Raw genomic sequence first — 21409 nt, 5'->3', positions numbered from 1 at the left:
CAAGGGCCTGATCCTGAGCCAGGGTAGCTCTGTGCCACTCCAGGGACAAAAATAAGGACGTGCAAGCAGCTCACTGAGCTGGAGCATGAAAAGGGGAAGGTTTGCAAGGGCTAACTTTGCATTCAAGGCTCTGAAGCAATATACAAAACAGTTTATCTCCCTGCCTGTCCCTGTGCCGTCCCCATGCACCACGCTGGCTGTATGGCAAGCCTAGGAGCTGGGTCCTCGCCCTCCTACTGCAGACCCAAGGACACTTTGTTGCTCCCAAGCAGTGGCTTTCTTCTGCGGGGTAACGACTGCTGTCTTCAGCTGGTACAGGTCTGACCAATGCCCTCTGTACATGTTCAGGTTTCACATGGTTTTCTCTTGGTCAGGAAGGCTTAAAATTCCCCCTCCCGCTACAGTTCACATAATTTGTACATAACTGATCACCTTAAGTGTGTAGCTATGCTTTACTCTCATTTCTGCATTTGTTAAGCCCTTTGCTTTGGCTAGGGATCCCCACAGTAACCCCTGGGTTTGCAGCAGGGTGAGGACAACTTCCAGCCATGACAGCATGGCTTCATGCAAGAACCTGCCTGTCTCTCCCATCTGTGAAGAGCTTCTTTGGTCTCCCTGTTAAATCAACGTAGTTGCTTCTTTTCTCCGACACACTAATCTTTGTGAGTGCACACTCTTCTCATGTTCTCCCAGGCTGCCACGTGCAACTGCCATTAGCTAGAATTTTGTTGCGTTAGGTGAGGACAGGTTAACACCCATGAATTTCACCAAAGCATGCTTTGTGGAAGGATTAGGGAAGGAGGATGCCTTATAAATGTTAGAATATCATATGTCTGAGGCTCTGCTTCTCTTGGGTAACTGTTGCTGAGTCGGGAAGAGCATAAGCCGCAACGTTGGTGCTTATAGCATTTCTGGGGAACACAGCTTCACAGGTGCCAGACTCGGCACATAAGCGCCTGTATCCACACAGATATACCTGTGTGAGCTGGGAATGTTTTCATATATGGTAGTGTTTTTACCTCACTGTTGTGTATTGTTACTTGAGGTTACTTTGCTTTTTAAAAATTTATTGCTAAGTGCCCTTTTGCTACTTTGTCATCATGGAAGCAGAAGAGACAAAGACATTGAGGATGAGAAGCTCTGTTCTTGCCATCATTTGTCAGCAAACCTTTCCCTCCAGTTTGAAAATCTTCCCAGCTTACTTCTCAAAACAGAAAAGTGTCAATAAAGTCTGTTACCAGCAAGCCTGCAGCAGTTCCCTTAGCTTCTCCATCATGCAGCCAGTAAAAGACGCAGAGCACTTCGTATAGAGGAAGCATGGGTTACACATACATGTGGAACTTGAGAAATAGGTTTAGCATGGCTTTTCTTGATAATGCTCTTTCTCTCACCTTTAAAACTTAGTTTTACTGGTAATTCAGATGATGAACATCAAGCAGCCAGGTAGTTAACAGTCCTTCGAAAAAACAACTTGAATCCAGTACAAAATGTACCAGCAAGTAGCACAACAAAGACAATAAATAGGAACTAGAACAGCCCCTTGGCTTGGTTACAGATCATTTCCTGCTGAAACACAAATTCAGAAAGATACATAAAAAGGACCTAGCTTCAAGTGTGTGAGTAGATTTCAGGGGCATTACTTGAATGTGTCTTTAACCTGTCCGTCTTTACTGGTGCATTAGAGGATTCCCATAGGTAACTAACGGGAGGTTAATGGGAGTCTGCACCATGGAGCAAGAGCCACTTTTTGTATGTAGAGAGGATATACTTTGTTGGTTGTTTTGTTCACTTGTTTGCATTCCCTACGGTTTGATCTCATTGCAGCCCCCGGAAAACCATGCTGATGTGTTTTGCAATGCAGTGAGCACAGCTCCTTTCCTTGCAGCTGAAGCCGAGCTGTGCATGCCGGTGGGCGCTGGCACGGGCTCTAGCACACCGGGCACCTCCCCGTGGGCAGCAGCGGGGCACCCAGCAGTGGGAGGAAGTGGCAGTCGTGGGCGATGACTTGGGTGGAGCTCCTCACACCGGTTGTCCCGTGGGAGATAGCTTATCTGGGGACGCCTGTGTTTCTGGAATAATATACATTTGATTGAAAGCCAAAATTAGAGTAGGGAAGAAAGTGGCTGCCAAGGACTGATTGGTGCTCGGAGTCAAAGGAGGGGCAGCATGGACCCCACAGGGAGGATCTCCTTATCCATCGGCACCAGTCTGCTCTACCTGCAGGTGTGCCCCAGCGGTTCCTGCTACTACTCTTCTTTCTGTTATTTTTGTTTCCCTTTAAAAAGCCAGCTGAGAGCCTCTCATTATGAAGACTTCATTTTTGTCTGTTGCCCCCTCTTTGCCATGTTGCAGCCTGTGGTAAAGACTTCAGCTCTCTCGAGCAAAATGGTAAGGTGCCAGCACCACGTCGCTGGGCTGTCTCGCCAGCCTCAAGACGTTCGCCTCCTTTGCTAGTGGTCTCTGTCCTGTGACACAGTGAATGCTGGGTCCTGTTTTAACAGAAGCCCTACGTAACAGCTTGTGCAACATGGGCTGCATACAGCCCCTTTTATTTATTTGATGTGTTTCCTTTTATCCATAGCAATTAAGTTGCATTGTAGGCTCTAACTTTTTAGGCAATTCTGAGCTGCCTCTAACTTTCAGCATTTTACACACACAGACACCACAAATGCTTGATTAACTGGGCAATGCAGTGCTATATGTAGAAAGGAGAGGGCAAAACAGTCATTTTTAAGAGCACTTGGATGCATCCACTTTTTCTATAGCTAAATAACTAGTTAGTTTGAATCAGTCCCACCTATGTCGTGTTGCGTCTTCTGAATTTTACTGAAGAAGGGCTGAGGCCATTGCATAAGTAATTATGGTTGCTCTTCCCAGACCTTTTGTTGGCCTTTTTTACATCTACATGATTCTTCATGTCACTTCAGAAGCTCATAAGGGAAAGATACTATTAATGGAAACATAATTTAAGTTAAAGAATTGGTCTTTGTTGTTGTCAAGCCTAGCCAGTGAATACTGACTCCTTAAATATTCTGTAGACAAACAACTTGCTTGTGTGCCTTACATTTCTGAGAATGGCATCCTCTACTCGCAGTGGTCTTATGTGTTGAGAACAGAGCTGATGCCACAGTAAATGACCATGATGTAAAAAGAAAAGGGGGAAGGTTTGGATTTCAGGTCATAGCCAAGTGCTAGAATTTGGTGCACTATAACAAAACAGAGTAGCTGTTACGTCTTATATCAGAAATAACAGGTGGAATTGCTGACAATATTCTGTTTCCTGTTTTTTGCACCTGTGTAAACAGGAAGAGATCCTGCTGCTTTTGTTGATACACGTTGGCATGCTGAGGTGATTTATTTTGGCCTGATAGGCTTTTTTCATCTTATTCTGCCTTTTTAGCAACATTGTCTATAATCTGTTAGAAAGGATGGTGTTAAAGGTTTTCTCCTCCTCACCATAACAGTGCTAATCCACTGTTCAAATCAGCCAGGTATTGTTGCAGCTTCATCTGTCTGCTGCTTGAATAATTATGGTGCCTTCATGAAAAACTCTTCTTGGACTTTAAGGCTACCATTTAAACATCAACTAACATCAGCAAAATACTTCTGACTTGTCTTGGAATAACAAATGAGCCATTCAAACAAAAAATTACATGCACTCAAATTATTTGAAGCAGCTTGAAGAGAGGTCTTTTCTTTGCTGTTGGCTACAAAGTACGAGCAAGACATTGCATGGACCAAAACTCGGATTATTGTGGTTATTTTCAAAGAAAGGCTAAAAGATAACTTCTTAAAGGCAGGTATATGCCACAAGATGCAGTTAAGTACCTATCCCAGTACCTGGGATAAAAATACTAAAGATGCTCAAATGCCATTAAAAATCAAAGGGAGTTAGGGAACTCTATTGTTAAAATGCCCCAGAAGCTTCAGTGTGATTTCTCTTTGTTACTCTCTAAATTCCTTTGATAGCCAGGTCTTACGCTTTTTTCTTCTTTAAAAATCCCACCGGAGAAGAATACGACTTGGGAGGTGAAAGCCCCCTTCCAAATGGGATTTTGGCCCAGGTACTTAAACCTGTGCCAGTGCCAAAGTCTCACAAAACTGAAAGGATTTTACATCTGGGAGGGAGTCCCATAGCTATAAGAGAAGGTAAATTGGCAATGGATTGAAAACAAATTACTAATTCTTCACATGCCTTTTTTCTCAGCTGCCTACTTCTCTGTCCTTTAAAAGCCACCCTCCACGTCCTGTTTCCCAGGAAGTCCGTTTGGTTTCTCCTTTCTCCCCACCACTGATTCTTTCACTCATTGCAAAATGCCTCCCTTCCCTCTCCACATTGCTCAACTCTTTCCAGGGAAGGGTGACTGTCATCTTGCCCTCCATCCTGCCTTCCTGATTGTCCTAGCCTGAGTCTCACGCTGAGCCAGCTACACTGCTCTTCAGTGATAAATCATATCATCACCCCGTTCCCCTTTGACATGTCAATTCTATTTTTTTTCCCAAACACTTGCATAAACCACCTTTAACCATAGACTGCAGAACAGTCTTTGTAACATAAATTTCAAATGCTCTTCAGAAAATCCTGAGTGAAGCTCGCAGTAAACATCTGAGAGCACAAGAGACCCACCCAGTGCCCTGCTTTTTGGATAACTTTTCCACGCTCTGGGTAGGTAAAAAAGGAGCGGGGGAGAGCTGTCAGTTCAGTGACACTGATGCACTCGACACTCCTTGCACAAAAAAAAGGGTTTGGATTACACTCCCCTGAATTGCAATAATGTGTACATAGAGAGTAAAATACAGAGCCTTTTAAGGTCATCTCCAACCAAATTGAAGTAAATTAATTAATGAGTAATGTCTTAAAGGTGTTAGAAGAGCCAATGAGAAATTATTGCCATGAATTATTGCAGAGCTAATTAATATCTGCATGTATGTGTACATTGACATGGATATGCACAGAAATTCTTTCTACAAAGACTATATCGAGTAACTGTTTGAGAAACCCGTACAAATGCTGAGTATGTTCTTGATCAGTGCATCTGAAAGGTCTGATTTCCAGGTTTTTGTCACATCATCAGTGCTCCAAGAGTGATTTTCCCCACTATAGCAAGGGAGGGACAGGAACCTCTCTCGCAAAAGACATAGAAAACACTGTTGGTTTTTATTTTCAGTCTAAGTCTCCAGAAAAAAAATTGTATAGCCTGCCTTCCCATTTCTCATTCAGATTTAATAAAAACCCTTAGTATTTCTACTGGAGCTATTTCTCTCTGCTGTTGTGTCTCTTACATCAGTGGGGCTTTTTTCACTAGTTTTCATTTGGAAAACTGGTTTGAAAAAAGTGCTAAGTTTGAACATTAAGAGATTTTATTTGTTAATTAGACCTATAAAATCTCCGTGAGGACCCAGGTCAAGGCGGGTGGCCTCACCATCCATCAGGTCTCACTGGCAAAGTGACCTCCGCACCTGAACCGAGCCCCTGCCAAGAGCTGTGCTGCCGAATGGATGCGCTCGTAAGGGCATCCTGGATGCTCGGCATCATCTGCGTGGGGACATTCATTGAGCAGCACAGCTATGACAGTCCAGGGGCATAGCTGTGGAGGGCTTCAGTGAAGATTGACTGGATCAATATCCCTATCATTGCTTATGTCACGTACCAAACTCCATCGTTACTTGTATCAGTGTGCCCCATGGCATGTTAATTTGCACGTGGCTACTCATAATATGCAGGGTATAGTGTGTTTGTGCAGCTACTTTTGTGTAGATACATTGTGAGGACAAACCTTAGAAATACAAACAAAAAATATGCCAATATACACAATAATATATACATAAAATAGAACTCCCTCTTTTTCCATTGCATAAGACCAGCAGGCATGAGAAGAAAACAATGCAATTTCACTTTTTATAACTGCAGTGACTAGAAACAAGGACATATAAAGAAGATATCTCTGGCACACAAAGAAGGCATGTTGGCAAAAAATAAATCCTGAGAGGAAGCTTGCACTGTAGGGGCCCATGGCTTCCCTGGGGGCGGGAGAAGGCTGTGTTAGGTGCTCTGCTCCCGTTGACCCTTTTGAGACACTTTAGCAAAAGTTCCTCCTGACTTCAGCAGGAGTTAACCTGCGAGCAAGGGGAATACCCAAGAGAGGTTATGCATTTAGAAAACATGATAAAACTTGTTGGATGCTTTGGAAGAAGAGAGTATTTTTACAAACGGGAATTGTTCTGGGAATTGTTCAGGTCAGGATTCCCCTGCCAACTTTCCTGCTGCTGTTCCTGCTTCATCCTAAACTGCTTGTGTTGCTTCTGTGATGATAGTTCTGTCTTTCTCCTAGGTATTTCTCTTATAGCAATAATGCCATCTTCTTTAACATTTACTGCTAGCAGTACCACAAACCAGCATCCTGTTTGCCTTCTTTATTGCAGCTGCATACGGGGCAGAAGGCTTTAGGGACTTTCATGCAATAATTCCCAAATCTTTTTCCCGTAAGTATACCGCAAACTCAGCTCACTACAGAGCATCTCCATCTAGTTCCTACTTTTATGATTTTTGTTTGTGTCATTTCGCTTCTCAGTAATGTACGTTTGTCTGCATACGCTACCAAAGGGCTTAAGTAGTCTGATCTTTTTGCTTCATTCACATGTATTCTGTTTTAAATTAACATAAAGCCTACTTCAAAAGCCACCTTCTCCAAATCCCTGGCAGGCAAGGAGCCTGTAATTGTTCTGTATAAATATATTTACATTCAAATTATTATGCTTATAATTAAGAGAAAAAAAATGGTATGTGAAATATGTAAAATCTGTCATATGCTCAAGCCAAATAGTTCTATTGCTTCCATTTGCCATGGTGAAAACAGCAGTGCGGGGTTGTAGTCCACTAAATTTGCAGAATAGTGTAGATCACTTCTGTTTATCCAGTCTTACCATCTTTGTAAATCACTATTTGGTCATTGATTTTTTTTTTCCATATCTCTAAATTATTCCCCTTTTTAAGGCATACATTTCAAAGGAAAAACTGCTATTTATGATGTGCACTCATTCTGTCTTGCATATGTTTTCTATTAAAAATGCAATATTTTAAAAATCATTAAAATGCCTAGATTGGTAGACTTTATAAAAGGTGTCCAGTCAAGCAGTGTTCAGAAATGTGAACACCTTTACACTCAGTGTGTTTCCCAGTAGGATTTTGAGTCAGATACTCTTGTCAGTCACATCCATGCAATCCTCCTGGGACACCCGGGAGGTTGCAGGGTGCAGCAGACGAGTTTGTCAAACTTTTCAATTTCAAATGAATCTTTTCATCTCTTGAGGTAATTATTGCCCATAGTTTAATTATGTTGTTGCTACACCACCACTTATGAATAAGGCTACCATGAAACTACTGTTCCACAAAAGGAAAAGACCTAGTCTTTACTGGGTGAAATACTCAGCCTTGTGTACTCAGCCAGCCACTAAAGTAAATGCTCTCCTTTTTGGGGTGGAGTGGGGTGAAGGAAGAGGTTATTCACTGAAAGGAAAGTAAGATTTGGGGCAATGAAATGGTCTTTTTCAGCCTAATGAAGAACTATTTTTTCACCAAAGTCATTAGATTAGAAAAGAGGGAAATCATTGGAAAGATTATTTATTCTACACAAAACGTCATACAGTCCTGTGGAGAGAAGAGGAATGAATACTGGCATTAACTGATCTGAATCTTGGCCCTTTTCTGTAACGTTTAGGTTTGCTGTGTTCAGATCCAATCAAATTTACCAAACTACTTGTTATCACATGTAGTGAGGCTGTGCCAAATTTATACCTGAATTCGTCTTCTAGCTGCAAGCGATTGTCACCTATGGGATTATAACACAAAGGATTTATCCAATAAAGTCAAAACAGTTCTCCCACCCACCTTTGTTGATTTGACTGTTTTTTAATAGTATCTCATGGCTGTAAAGATCCTCTCCTCTTACTCAGCAATCCTAATCCTGCTGTCCTAAAAACACAATTATCATTTCTATAATTTCCTGTAATGCTAGCTCTTTTTCTTAAATTCTTCCTTCCATCCTTCCCCACCCTGGTTTCTTTATCAGTGTTTGTACTCTTTGCTTTCCCATTGTCCTTGCTTACCCCATAGAACTGCAAACCAAATATTTGGATTCAGTACAACCCTCGAGATCTTCCTGCCAAGTGGAGAATGTTGCATTTTCAGTTCATTTTCATCCATTGTCTTTGATGAGTTACTTACTTTCACAATTGTTTTGGACAAATCCATGTGAAATGGATTCATTTTAAGTTTCATTCCAATTAGCCTGAATTGTCAAAATGAATGTTACAAATACAAAAACCTCAAAGTGACCTAGGAACAGACTTGTAATGTTGTCTGGGTTCCCAGCTCCCTGGATGCCTTGTATTTGTCTTACTGATATTCACTGTTCATTGCTCCATATGTTAACAAACTCATCGCATTGCCCATAGAAATGTAGTCGTGTTTGTAGCTTTTGTTATTTAGGTATATTGTACATGCTGTTTAGAAGTTATCTATCTCCTTTGATGTGATTGTTTCTTTGCCACCATATTTATTCTGTAACAAAACTGAGTGGCATCCTGTATTGTTTTTTTCAGCCGGTAATATTAAAATAGAAACTCAGAGTGATGAAGAGAATGGGCGTGCCTGTGAAATGAATGGGGAAGAATGTGCGGAGGATTTACGAATGCTTGATACCTCGGGAGAGAAAATGAATGGCTCACACAATGGCCCAGGCAGCAAGGCTATGTCAGGAGTTGGAGGCATTCGACTTCCTAACGGAAAGCTAAAATGTGATATCTGTGGGATAATTTGCATCGGTCCCAATGTGCTCATGGTTCACAAACGAAGCCACACTGGTAAGGCCTGCCATAGTTTTTCCTTTAGTTGACAAGAATTTGCTGCATATTAGGAACTAAGGCTTATTTTCTGTATCATGCACGTGTTCCCTCTTGTAAGGTAATGCAGCATCGGTGGGCATTTGGAACTCGTTTTTTTTGTTACACCATTTTGGACAGCACAGGAATTGAGATTTCTTCTTGATGGAAGTCCATCTATTGGGCTAGAAATTGTGCAGTTTGTTTGGTTTAAAGCTACATGAAAAATTCAGATTTAAAAAAAAGTAAAGAAGTCTTGTTTAATTTCTAAGAAATTTCTAAGAATTGCTGAAGAAAAACCAATTTGTGGCTAACTCTGAAATCGACCCAGTTCTAATGTTTCCAACAATGCAACAAAGCTCATTATGGATCAGTGATTATGAAAGTGATTGGCAAAATAAATGTTAAGGGAACTGTACTGGCAGTCTTAGTAAAAAAGGGGTTAATTTTATGTCAAATGTTTCATGAAGTAAAAACAAGTATTGTCCCTGGTCAAATCTGGACTAAAGGGTTTCCACTGGGACACTAAAAGAGACATGTAAAGGTGTTGTGCTCCATAGGGATGGCTTTTCATTATACAGTGCTGTGAATCTTCTTGCCTCAATTTTCTAATTCTAAATAGTCTCAAAGAGTGCAAAAAATGAAGAGGCTGAAACAAATGAAGAAGTAAAGACCAGGGTGAGTCTCATCTTACCTGATATAAGCTGTCTAAAAACTAGGCTTCCAATCTATAACCCTAAGGTCATCCATAGTGAAAGAAGAACTGAACTGTACTGTTGTGCTACACATGTTACTTTGAAAATAAATAAATAACGTATTTGGCATCTTTGCATGAATATTCGAATGAGAGGGAGTTTTAAAATATTTTTAAGGTAAGAACGACCTGTCCGATGGTTAGATTCCACTGAAATAGTCGTGCTAGTGAACACATAGATACTTTCTTCTGCATGCCCCGAATCATGCTTAAACGATTTCCCCAGAATTACTAAGGAGTGAGATTAGCAAAGTGTTTTCAGAGTTAACGGAGTTCAGTTAACGGAGAGGATCCATGAAAAGACCCAGAGTGTCGTCCATCCCCGCCCCGTGCTAACGTCTGTCATTGTAACTGTGGCTCTTCAAGCTCTGGAAGGGTGTGATCTGTTCGTGTAACGTGGGTTAGCCACGTTCAGAAGCCGTGCTGGTGATAGTTAGCAGTGCTGTTACATTGCCTACTTTTGAGTACTCTTCAATACAATATGATAAATCCCTCTGTCAGAGAAGAACAGATAATTATCTTTATTGGAAAAGCCACAACTAGTTCTTGGAGGAGAGGCTGCAGCCTACTTCCTAGACATAATAAAGTGCTTGTTGGTCGATTGTTTTCTTTTTTTTTTTTAATTGAATATTAATGTGGTCCTTTAAAAGTTGATAAAATATATATGGAAAATGACTTGGACATGAGGCCTTTGAAACACATCCATGGGCTTGAAGAGGATGCTGTAGTAGTTGAAATAAAATGTTGCAACTTAAAATTCATTTAGAGGTAGAAGTCTTTGTGCTTGTTTAAGGAGGCTGCTGTTTTATTAAAAGTGTGCTGTTGCTGCTTCAGAGGAGCTGTTTCGGGTCCCTGAGGGTCAGAGGTGGTGTTTGCACCAGGGCTGGGTGGCCTGTGTGGGGACACACCTGATTTTAGGGAGGCGGTGGGCAGAGCTGCCTTAGTTTCTAGTGCACTGGTTGGTACCCGGCAGGCTGAGTCTCTGGAGGATGAGCTGGGCTGCCTGCTCCCTGTGGCAGCGTCCCCGGGGGCTGCCTCACTGGTTCCCCTGGCACAGACCTCCAGCTGCCCAAACTCCCTGCCTTGCAGAGGGACTCCTGTGCCCGCCAAGGGTGCTCAGGGCCCTACCATGCAAGGGCTCTGACTCCGAGACTTCTCTGCCCTTTGCAGAGCCCTCCCCTTGAGAACGGGACCCTCTTTTTAATCAGAGAACGTAGTTAAAACCTACAGTGGAAGCACCCCACGAGCTGCACTTCACTCAGCAGGACCCCCTTCTTTTACACTTAATAAAACTAAGGGGTGTGAAGTTGCACCCCTGAGTCCTCCCATGGAAAGAAAGCCTTTGCTTTCGCTCCCGCCTCGCCCTCAGCTCCTCTCCTGAGCAGCTCTTCGGGTGAGCTCAGGCAGTTTTTCGGGGGGTGGCAAGGGAGTGGAGACTCGGACCTGATAGTTTAAATTAAAGGGACGTCATGGGGAAACAGTAGCGACTGCTTTTCCTTTCAGCTGCACTGTGAAAATTAAAGTAGAAATGGGATATACTATTACAGACATTTAACTGACTACGCTGAAGCCCATTTCAATACATGCCCGGTGAAGGAATAAGACTCGCAAATGAATTACTTTGCTGCTAATTCATGTAAAACCTGCATATGCAGTGAGGTTTCCTTAAATAAATATTTGATAAGTGAACAAAACTCTAGCACCCTAAAGTGCCAAAATAAAATGACTGCCTGACCTGATAAAAGGCATAATTACTTTTAATGAATACACCTGCCAAGTGCAGATATGCAGAGCAGCACCTGATATTTCTGCCCCCTCCTGTCTGCAAGCAGCTGTACAGCACTGACTGCTTCCTAGTGTCTTACCTGTTGCTCCTGTCTGGGGAGCGAATCCCACTCACAGATGCCTGACTCTCCTCACTTTCCTCCCCCGAGGCTTTCAGTACATTGATTTTCTCCAGCTTGCTGCTGTCTTGCTTGGTGTTTAGGAAAAAGGAGATCGAGAATGGAGAGAGAAACCCCCTCCTGCTCCCTGGTGCTGAGACCTCAGGGTATAGATTCAGGCTTCGCTTGCTCAGTGTGCACATATGTGTGTGCATGTGTGCATATGTATATATGTGCATATGTGTGTGTGCATAGGTATATATATTCCCTCCTTATATGTACACTCCTTTAACTTAAGGCACCAGTTAGTTCTCTTATGTCCTGTTAGTTGGGTCTGAATGTCTCAAATTTATTTAGAGAACTAATACCCATTGAAGAACGAGCATTTTAAAAAAAAGAGAGGAGAAAGAGAGCTATGCACGCCTCTGAGTATTAGGTGATTTTGCCATTATATTGTTTAAGAAATGAGAAAGATTTCAATTAAGATGATAAATATTCTTCACTGAATAAGTAGTCCAGGGCCCATGCTCCCACCAAGGCTTGCAAATCACTGCAATGCTGGTTGATTCAATTCAGGGCCCCATTGCAGTTTTTGCTCCTGGGCCCATATTCGTCCATAGCTACACACCACGTAGTGAAATTCGCCCAGGATAGACATGTGCTGCTCAGAACTGGAGAGAAAATAACACACAAAGCTGACTGTTTAAACAAAGGATGCATTATGTATTTTTTTCTTTCTGTCCTGTCCCTTCCCCATTTTGGGGGGATAGTGTCACACCCAGTAACCTGCCATCAGCGATTGTCCCATCCTAGCAGGGCTGGGAGCTTTTCTGGGCTCACAAGGCAGGTGTTCCCCACCCTGGTAGTTGCAGCAAGGACGACCAAGGACCGGCCAAGCTACACGTAGTTTCAGGGTCTTTTGGTGGTGGTGTCGTTTCCCTTGTACAGCAATGTGAGTGCAGGTTCCCTTACCTTTGATCCCACTATAAGTTTTGCAGAAATATTTGGTATGCAGCAGTCTTGTTTGAAATGCTCCATCTGTCTGTCTTCTCCACCTAGTGCAAGATTTCACCCTGTAATTGTAAGAACTGTAGGCTGGAGATACATTTCATTCTTACTTTGTTTTACATTTCATTCCTGGAGTACTTTTACAATCCTCATTCTCTCCTCTTATGCTCCTCTGAGTAAAAATAACAGAAACAAAAAAAAAAAAGAGAGAAAAAAAAAAAAGCTGTTTAGTAAGAATTAACCATTTCTTCTGAATTTGTGTCCACCATGACAAACTGACTTCTTCATTACTGTTTCAGTCCATTTCTGAAAAATACCTTCCACGCTGAGTAACTGCCCCAAAGATTAAGAGGTAAAGCAGACAGACTCTTACCCGTTTTCTTTTTCCCCTAACAACTATTGTGCATGGCTTATGAAGTACAGTGCAAAATCCTGTAAGGCTAATGCTGGCATTTTTGTGGGCCACCCCAGTTAAACCAGTTGTGGATATAGTTTAGATGAATACAGTTACCTGATGGACAAAGAAAGTGAGCTCATTTGGCTTGACAGGGGCTATGCTGACCTGCTTGGAGCTGTTTGACCAATGGAAATATCTTGCCATAAAGTAGATTCATTTTACTGTTTGCTGAATGCTAAACCTGCCAGCCCTGATGGTAGATTTTGCAGATTTTTGGGTCGGGACTGTGCTGCTGTCTAACTGATTTTCAGCTGTTCTGCTGCATTACCCAAAAGTCAAAAATTATCATGCTGCACATACATGCGCACATATGGACGTACAAGTTGGTCCTAGATGTGCAAAATAATACATGATGGTTAAGTAAGAGCGAAGAAATAAATTGTTTCACTTGTATTTATTTTTTTTATATTTTAACTTCAGCACTGACATTTTAAATTCAGTATTATTGTTATATAGAGAAAATCAAAACTAAGGACAGGTCATCTCTGGGCTGTTTCTAACATTGTTGATGCATTATAATTACTATAGCAGGTTACATTTATGCCTAAGAGAAACAGAATTCAGCAAATGAGTTTCAAAGGCTGGTTTGACTTAGTTGAGGGCTACAGAGAAATGGGCATGCAGGAGTGGTTCCTGTTGATGGAGTACTCTCATGTATAAATTTTCCTTTACTCCTATCTGGTACAACTGGAAACATATTTTATTTCCCACTGACTTAAGAAAAGGCTTCATCTATCTTAAATTTTAAAAAGGTAGCTAAGCAAATAAATGAGCATATTGATTTTAAACAGCACTAAAAAGCAAAGAACAGCCATATTAATTTTTGCAAAGGCTAGTTGATTCGCTTCCTTGATAACAGGCACCAGTTTAGACAAATCCACGCTGTGTCTCTTCAAGTTTTATCCTGTGTCCTTCCAAATGGTAGACCAGCAGAGCCCATTTGTGCAGCTCCTCTGTTCGTACCTTACCTAGAGAAGGGCTGGGACTTTGGCATGGAAGTACAGGGCTTCCTTTGCACTGTCTTAACTTATGTGATTTTAGTCTCTCTCTTTCTCTCTCTTTCTCTGTCTCTTTCCTGATTTGGCTGCTTAGGGACAGACAGGTAATGGAGAAGAAATTGAAAGGGAAAATACAGGGAAAATGTAAATGAAAAGAAGTTATTATAACTGTTATAATGAAGTGCCTTTCATTTAAATATAAGAATGTAACGCTGAAATGAACTTGTGATCCTGAAATGCATTTTTAATGAGTTTCCTTTTTATTTTGCTGCTTCAGTGGCATATTTTAAAGACCCTTTGAAAAAAGCCACATTAAAAACCCCACCAAATGCCACAACATGCAAAATTGGATATTGGTTTATTCCAAAACTGCTGATCAGGAAGAGTGGCTCTTCAACACAAAATGTTGCAGTCACTTTATTTAAATGAGTTTGAATTTGCATTGTGATGTGCCATTCTGATTTAGAAAAAAAAAATTAGATTTTCAGATCAAATTGACCCAGCCAGTGAAGCATTAAGAAACTGGCAGGTTTAGTCTGAAAGCTTCATGTTATTTCAAACCTGCAGCCGGTGGAAGTCACAGAGCAGCAGTGAGAAAACAACTTTCTCACTGAAATCTTTCTCTTGTTACCACGTAAGATTTTTTGTTCTCACATATTTTCTCCTTCTCCTCATAGGAGAACGCCCTTTCCAGTGCAATCAGTGCGGAGCCTCCTTCACACAGAAGGGCAACCTTCTGCGCCACATAAAGTTGCACTCGGGTGAAAAGCCCTTCAAGTGTCACCTGTGTAACTATGCCTGCCGTCGCAGGGATGCCCTCACGGGACACCTGAGGACTCACTCGGGTAAGTGAAGGTGTGGGACCGTCCAGGGGCACTCGTCCCCGCACCCATTGAGGAGACGGGAGCGTTCGTGGCCACCAAGCCTGAGAGGTCTTCTCACCCTGGGGAGGCGAGTAGCCCCGTGTTGGGGTTAACCAAGCAGTGAGCTGGCTGCAGTGTTTTAGCAGCAAAGAAATGACTAAACTCATCTCATGCTCATGATCCTTCACCAGAAGAACTGTTTTTTTCCCCATATTTCTTGGCTGATTAAAAGTTTCTGTATTAGGGTTTCATATTACAAGCCTCATGTGAGTAATCCATTTCATGGAACTATGAACATGAGTTCAAGCTGATGAATGTTTTAGAGTTTGGATGGCATTTATCCACATATAGAGATAATATAAGGTGTAAACACAGTAGGTTTTAAGTCACAAAGTCTCAAAAACCTCCAGTCTGGTAGCCATTCTCAACCTAAGGAGTGAGTACCACCTACAGCATTTAGCAGCAGTTATTTGTTGCACCTTGTTATTACAAGTACTTTGAAAGAGAAAGGGTGGGGAGGAGGGAGAGGGTGGGAGAGAGAAAGATAATAATCTTCCAAAAAAGAGGACCCTGCTAGAATTTTTCAGTGTTTTGCCTCAACAGTAATATGGAGATCTGAATAAGTATTTTTGAATATCTGTGCTTTTCCATTACCATGAACCTCTCACAGTTTGACAGAAGCCATAGTCACATACCTTCTGTGGAGCAAAACCAATTTAGCACCGTGAAGTGCCTTTAAAAGTAGAGTGTTGTCTCATCTAGTTTCCCAAGCTAAGCTGGAAATGCAAATTGTTATTTGGATAGGAGACCTCCAAAACACATCGCTGGAACTGACACTGGTAACTTTACTTGAAAGTTGGCTTTGGGACCAAGTTCTGGGTAGCAGAAGGGGAGCTCTCAAAGTGACATTTTTGTGTGGCACAAAACTAAGGAAATTCTTCTCTAGCACACACATTAAATAATAAGATCCCTAGTGTTGGTCCCAGATGTCCAAAATAATTTCCAGTTCTCCTGTTCGGTCCTGGCCCGATTCAGGAAAGTACATCTTTAAAATATTATTTTGCTTCCCTCTCCCTTACTGTTACTGATTTTCATGGCTGCACAATTTTAAACATAATTTTTCATATACACATGAAATTACACCTAGACACTTTTGGCAAACTGAGGATTCCATAGCTAAAGAGACAATGCATAAACTATAGATTTTGATTAGTTCCTGCAATTGGCAAATTGACATCAATACATTACAAAACAAGTTGGATGTCTAAGTCTGATTTTCAGCTGAGAATTTGTAAATAAAATTCAAAAGTTAAGCTGTGTAACCATCTCAAATTGTAAAATGACATATAAGGTGACAGTCTTGTCATGCTAGGACAGAAAATTCAGGTCCAGAAGTCCATGAAACCGTATTGTTACTGCGAAATGCCTGGAACTGCCTACATCTGGATTGGTGTAATACAGAAAAAAATTTGTCATGCCATTTCTCTTGAATTTCCAGAAGCAGAGGGCAAGAAAACATGTGAAATCTAACATTGTCCTAAAAGGGTTGAACTGGTTCTGGTTACATCAGAACTGACATCCAGCCGTGGGCAGGTGTCTCTACCTACACCATCAGTTCCCCTGTTGGCAGTCTCTGTGGGAGGCACTGCCAACTATGGCACTATTAGGCACTAAAGCAACCATGCTCAGACCTTTGAAGGTGTCTCAGTTTCTAATTTGTGTAGATGCCGTTTTTGAAGATTTAATGTTGCAGTCCTTATCTGATGTGAATCATCTGAAATCAGCTTGCAGCACCCACAGAATTGGCCTGTTGATGTAAAGATATACAACTAGTTTTCCATTAGTGTTTTTTTTCTTTTTTAATTGACAAAAATCTTTCTTCAGTTCACCACAGCATGGGTTTATTTTTGGGGTGGGCTTTTTCCTGTTGCTCTTACCATTATTAATATGCTGTTGAATACCTCATCTGAATCTCTCAATTAATTATGTTTTCTCCAGTTGGCAAACCCCATAAGTGTGGATACTGTGGTCGCAGCTATAAGCAGCGCAGCTCTTTGGAAGAACATAAAGAACGCTGTCATAACTACCTGCAAACCATGAATATCTCAAGCAGCCTTTATTCAGGTAATAAACGTGTCCGTTTGGGGATTAACACTGTCCTGTCACATACGCAGAAAAAGGAGTGCAAAAGGAACAGTAGTACCATTTGTGGCATCTTTTGCATTGAGGAGGCACACACACCCCATATGTATGATATCGCATCTGGATTTATTCTATATCTGATAAATATTCGTCTGTTGTCTCGTTTTGCTTAGCTCAGACAAAAAGCCAAAGTAAAACTCAGGCACGTAGCAAAACACTTGCAAGACCTGGAAAATTTCAGTTCACCATCTCAAGACAGTATTGACTACATCATCTCACCACCTTTCTCTTTTGCTTGGAGTCCTATATCACAGTGCTCTTGTGAATGTATTCTTAATAAGGACTTAGTATCAGCGTTCCAGGTAGGGCTGCAGAATCTTCTGCATTGCACATCTCCTGCCCTTCCCAGGCACAGCTTAAGGGGGTGGGACCAACACATCTAACAAGGATGAGCCATCTGTCTTTGATCTCACTCTTCCAAAGAAGAGGACATGAAACCAGAGGGATTTAATTCAGCCAGTTCAACTGAGACAGTCCAGAAAAGCTAATAATTTGTTGACAGCCTTCTTCCCAACCTCCCCTTTAAAAGAAAACTGGGGGCAGGCGAGGAGCTGTTGTGCTTCTCTGAGAAACCGGTCTTATGATGAAGGTAAAGTCCATTTCTTGGAGAATAAAACATCTAAAACTATGCCCAGAAATAGAGCAAGTAGATATTGGGGTTTGGATTTTTTTTTAACAAAGATCCTACAGATCCATGTGGGATTGATCGCAGTAAATAACCATACAAAATCCCGTTGCATGTGCAGTTTTACATAGAGAATATAAGATCCAGCTTCTGTGGTAGAATTTAAGCCCATCCAGTAAGTTACATTTCTTGCATACCTTTTTGATCCTGTCAGTATATGTTACTTGGTTTGTCAAATGACAAAAATGGAAGGTTCTCTCTGACCTATTTGCAGTGACGCCTCATTTAATATTTTATATCTGGACAGAACCTGAATATGTTTTTACATGGTATCAAATAATGTAAAGTATATGCACATAATGATAGCAGTGAATACAGCTGAGATGCTTCTGGCAGACAGCAAGCATGTTAGAGCAGCGCCTCTTCTAATTTTATTGGGGGGCTGGAGAATGTATAAATAGAAAAGCTCAATGTAATATACAGTCGGCAGCAATACTTATTCCTCAAAGAGGTGATAGGATTTAGAAGCAAATATTCTGTCTTGGGATTTGAATTTTCAGTTTCTGGCACATGGATTTGAATGCCTGCACGCAGAACATGAAAATCTGCATGAATGAGTAGCTGAACTACTACTAAAGTCTTAGTAAGCAAAAATGTCCAGATGAAACTGGTGTCAGGAATCATAAACTTTAATAAGAAATAATGCAATTTTAGAGATGGACCTTTGTTTATAGCAGATCATGACAGGAGAGTTTACACTAGCTTAGGACTGAATATCTAATATCTCAGTGGGATGAAAACTTGGGGAATTCATGAATGCTTTGGAAGAATTACTTCTTCCTTGCATATACTGAAAGTATCATACAAATCCATATTTGATATAATAGGAGTGCTTTTGCAAATTAGAAAAAAAAAATAGAGGATTAACTTTGGGGTTTAGACCTTGTATCCAGCCAAAGACTTCACTCTTAAAAAAATTTAGTACTCAGTTAATAAATCAATTATTTACATTTCTAAAAAATGAAACTTTCCTGCATTTTTCCTAGTATTTTGAATTCTAATCTATTATATTTCACTGCAAAAATACCATTTTGCCATGTTTACATTATTTCCCTTATAAACTCAAAGATGAAAATGCACAGTGAAACAGTTGAGAATGAGTGGGTGTCCTTCTGGGATTTTTAGTGCATTCTACATTATATCTAGAAAAGCAAGTAGCCATACTACCACTGTTCTTACAATATTTCAGGGTGTAATATGGAGCTATTAGAGTGAAAATTCAGGCCCTCCTCTTTTTTTTTTCCCTACACTCAAAGTTTGTACAAAAATCTGCTAGGGCATCGGATCTGACATTCTGCTACAGCACAATTGCTTTTTACAGCATTTTTAAAATACTTTGTGCAGTATATGTAGAAAAAATGTCAGTTGAAAGGACGTAAACTGGTAAAAGCTTTCCATCAGCTTGTAAATCTAACAAATATAATTGAGAAAGTACTTAAATAAGGGAAAGATCCAGCAAAGAGGAGTAAGGAGGGGAACAAGAGATTGTATATATATTTTAACTTTTGTTTGCTTTCTTTAAGAGAAGGAGATTCAGCATGAAATTAGGAGCCTGCTTAATTTAATGGCAAAATTGTTATTTTAGAGAACTAGAATCTCACTGTCTATGGGAAGTTCTTCTCTTAGACATATTATTTGGAGTTTTGCATTTGAGTTGAGTGGAAGTGTGCTGAAGTCTTACAAGGCCTATATAAAATAACAGAAGAAATAGTTTATGAAGTTTAAAAAGGGTCAATTACAATTCTTCAGTCCCTTGTGGATTTTCATTTGGAAAGATGCAATGATTTTTTTTTTCAGTTCACAGACACCAAATTACAGAAAAATAGTTATCAGGTTGGTAGCAAATTTCAGAGGGTTTCAGTTGCAAAGCCTGGAAATTAGTACATAATTCAGTTTGCCCTTTTTTTTTTTAATAGCAGTTTTAAATGTTTGAAAGTTTAAAAGTTGAATACATAACTTACCTTCTTTTTAATTGATTAGAAATGGAATGTTATTATAGCTTGATCATTTCAACTTTTAACTAAAAATCCCATCTTGTTTCCCTCTTGAATGGGCTGCTTTAAAACATTCTCTGTAAGTCTCTTCCTGAAGTGGTATCTGGAAGCCTCGGACAGCGCAAGATGCTGGCGTGTGCTTGTTCATTGATGACTAGGTAGCATCAATGCCCTTTACTCTTCTGCATCTTCATGACTAAATTCTGCTCATATCTTGCATTGGTCACAATGTTTAGCATCTTAGGGGGCTGGGGCATAATTCCACGAGACTCCTGGTCACTGTCACTGTCACCGTCACTCTCACTGCAGTATGTACCACTGCAGCAGGGACTCAAGAATCAGTTGTGTACTCTTCAGTTTGGTATTGTGGATGTTGTTGTCTAGGACACTTCACCTGATCCTTCCAGTTATCCATCAGACCCTGATTTCACATCTTTCAGGAACAATGAAACTTTCACAATCATCCTTTTATGGCGGTGGTATATTGCCAAAATAACATTGCATGGGAACGGCGTGTTCTCAACTATTGAGAAACACCCAGGTACCAGAGTAATGGGTTCCGTGAACCAGTAAATCTAGTGATAAAACAAATTCTCAGCAGGCACAGAAGGCAAAATGTAGCAGAGTGGTACACCTAATTGAAATAGCTTGCAGAATCGAAGTCTAAAAATCACCTTTTGCTTCTCGCTTTAATAGCAACTCACAAGTTCAGGAAAAATATCGATATCCTAGTAGCAGGTAAAAGTAAAATTAACCCCTTTCTCTCCTGTCTTTGACCTCCCTTGCGAAAAAAAAAAAAAGGAAAAAACAAAAACCAGTTGTGCTGTGATCTCGCTGCGTATCACCTTTCCTTTAGATGTTGGAAGTCAGAAATACCTTTCCATACATTTTTCATAGTCATTGTTTTGACAGTACATTTTCATACATCCCTTCTGTTTCTGCAGGAAAGTACTGAAGTAAAATGTAGTGACAGTGAAATAGTGTCCCTTTCCTAGAGCCTCACAGCTAAGCTCCTTTCTAATTCTACAGTGTCTCAACAGCAGCAGGAGGCTGTGAAACAGGTTTGAGTATTGGAAATCAGTGCTCCACCATAGATGTGACTTTAGCAACTTAAATTGTCATTTAAAGTCTAAAATTGCATCAAAGAAGGACAGAAATATTTACTAGGGAAAAAAAGGGGGTGGGGAGAAGCGTTGGTGTCGCTTGCAAGAACATCTTCCACTGCTGGAATTGAGAAGTTTGTCCATTTTTCCTGCTAAAGAAGCAATGATCATACAGGCGGTTCCACTCGGAGAGGTGCAGAGGGACAGTGTGGGGTGGCAGCGGGAGGGTGAAAAGATGAACTGCTTAGCGTCCAGTATAACGTTAGGACCTCATTTATTCACAGAAATGCAGAGTGGCTGTAGAACAAGGGTGGAGTGACTACATTACATATAGGCAGACACCTTGCACTTGCAATCTCATTTTTGTATCCTAAACGAGGGAAACATGATCATGTGCATAGATTAATCAGCGTGAGGGACTTTGTTACCAAGAGTCAGAATCGTCCTGTGTCTGCAGTGGTGAGCTCCTCCTTCCAGCTGGTTGGGAGCTAAAACATGTTAGCTGAGAAACAATAACCTGAAGACAATAGTTCCATTAAAATGGAACAAGCGTGCCTAACCCTTCTGATGTCATTTGATTTC

At 40.9% G+C, this 21409-nt stretch overlaps 1 protein-coding gene across 24 annotated transcripts in view; it reads left to right on the top strand.

The window, feature by feature from the left end:
* IKZF1 (IKAROS family zinc finger 1) overlaps positions 1 to 21409 on the top strand; it is a 69100-nt gene that overhangs the window by 41830 nt on the left and 5861 nt on the right. For 13 of the 24 annotated variants that reach the window (XM_072853033.1, XM_072853030.1, XM_072853028.1 and 10 more), the window contains 4 exons: positions 6424 to 6483; positions 8602 to 8862; positions 14658 to 14825; positions 16842 to 16967. In XM_072853033.1, the coding sequence (XP_072709134.1) occupies positions 6424 to 6483; positions 8602 to 8862; positions 14658 to 14825; positions 16842 to 16967 (615 nt within the window). Of the gene's footprint in view, positions 1 to 2371; positions 2389 to 6423; positions 6484 to 8601; positions 8863 to 14657; positions 14826 to 16841; positions 16968 to 21409 lie in introns of those variants that run through there. The other 11 variants (XM_072853039.1, XM_072853026.1, XM_072853040.1 and 8 more) reach the window with 3 other exon arrangements.

The sequence above is a fragment of the Ciconia boyciana genome, chromosome 2, assembly GCF_034638445.1.
Source record: "Ciconia boyciana chromosome 2, ASM3463844v1, whole genome shotgun sequence".
Taxonomy (NCBI): Eukaryota; Metazoa; Chordata; class Aves; order Ciconiiformes; family Ciconiidae; genus Ciconia; species Ciconia boyciana.
This window is presented reverse-complemented; position numbering and strand designations above follow the sequence as displayed.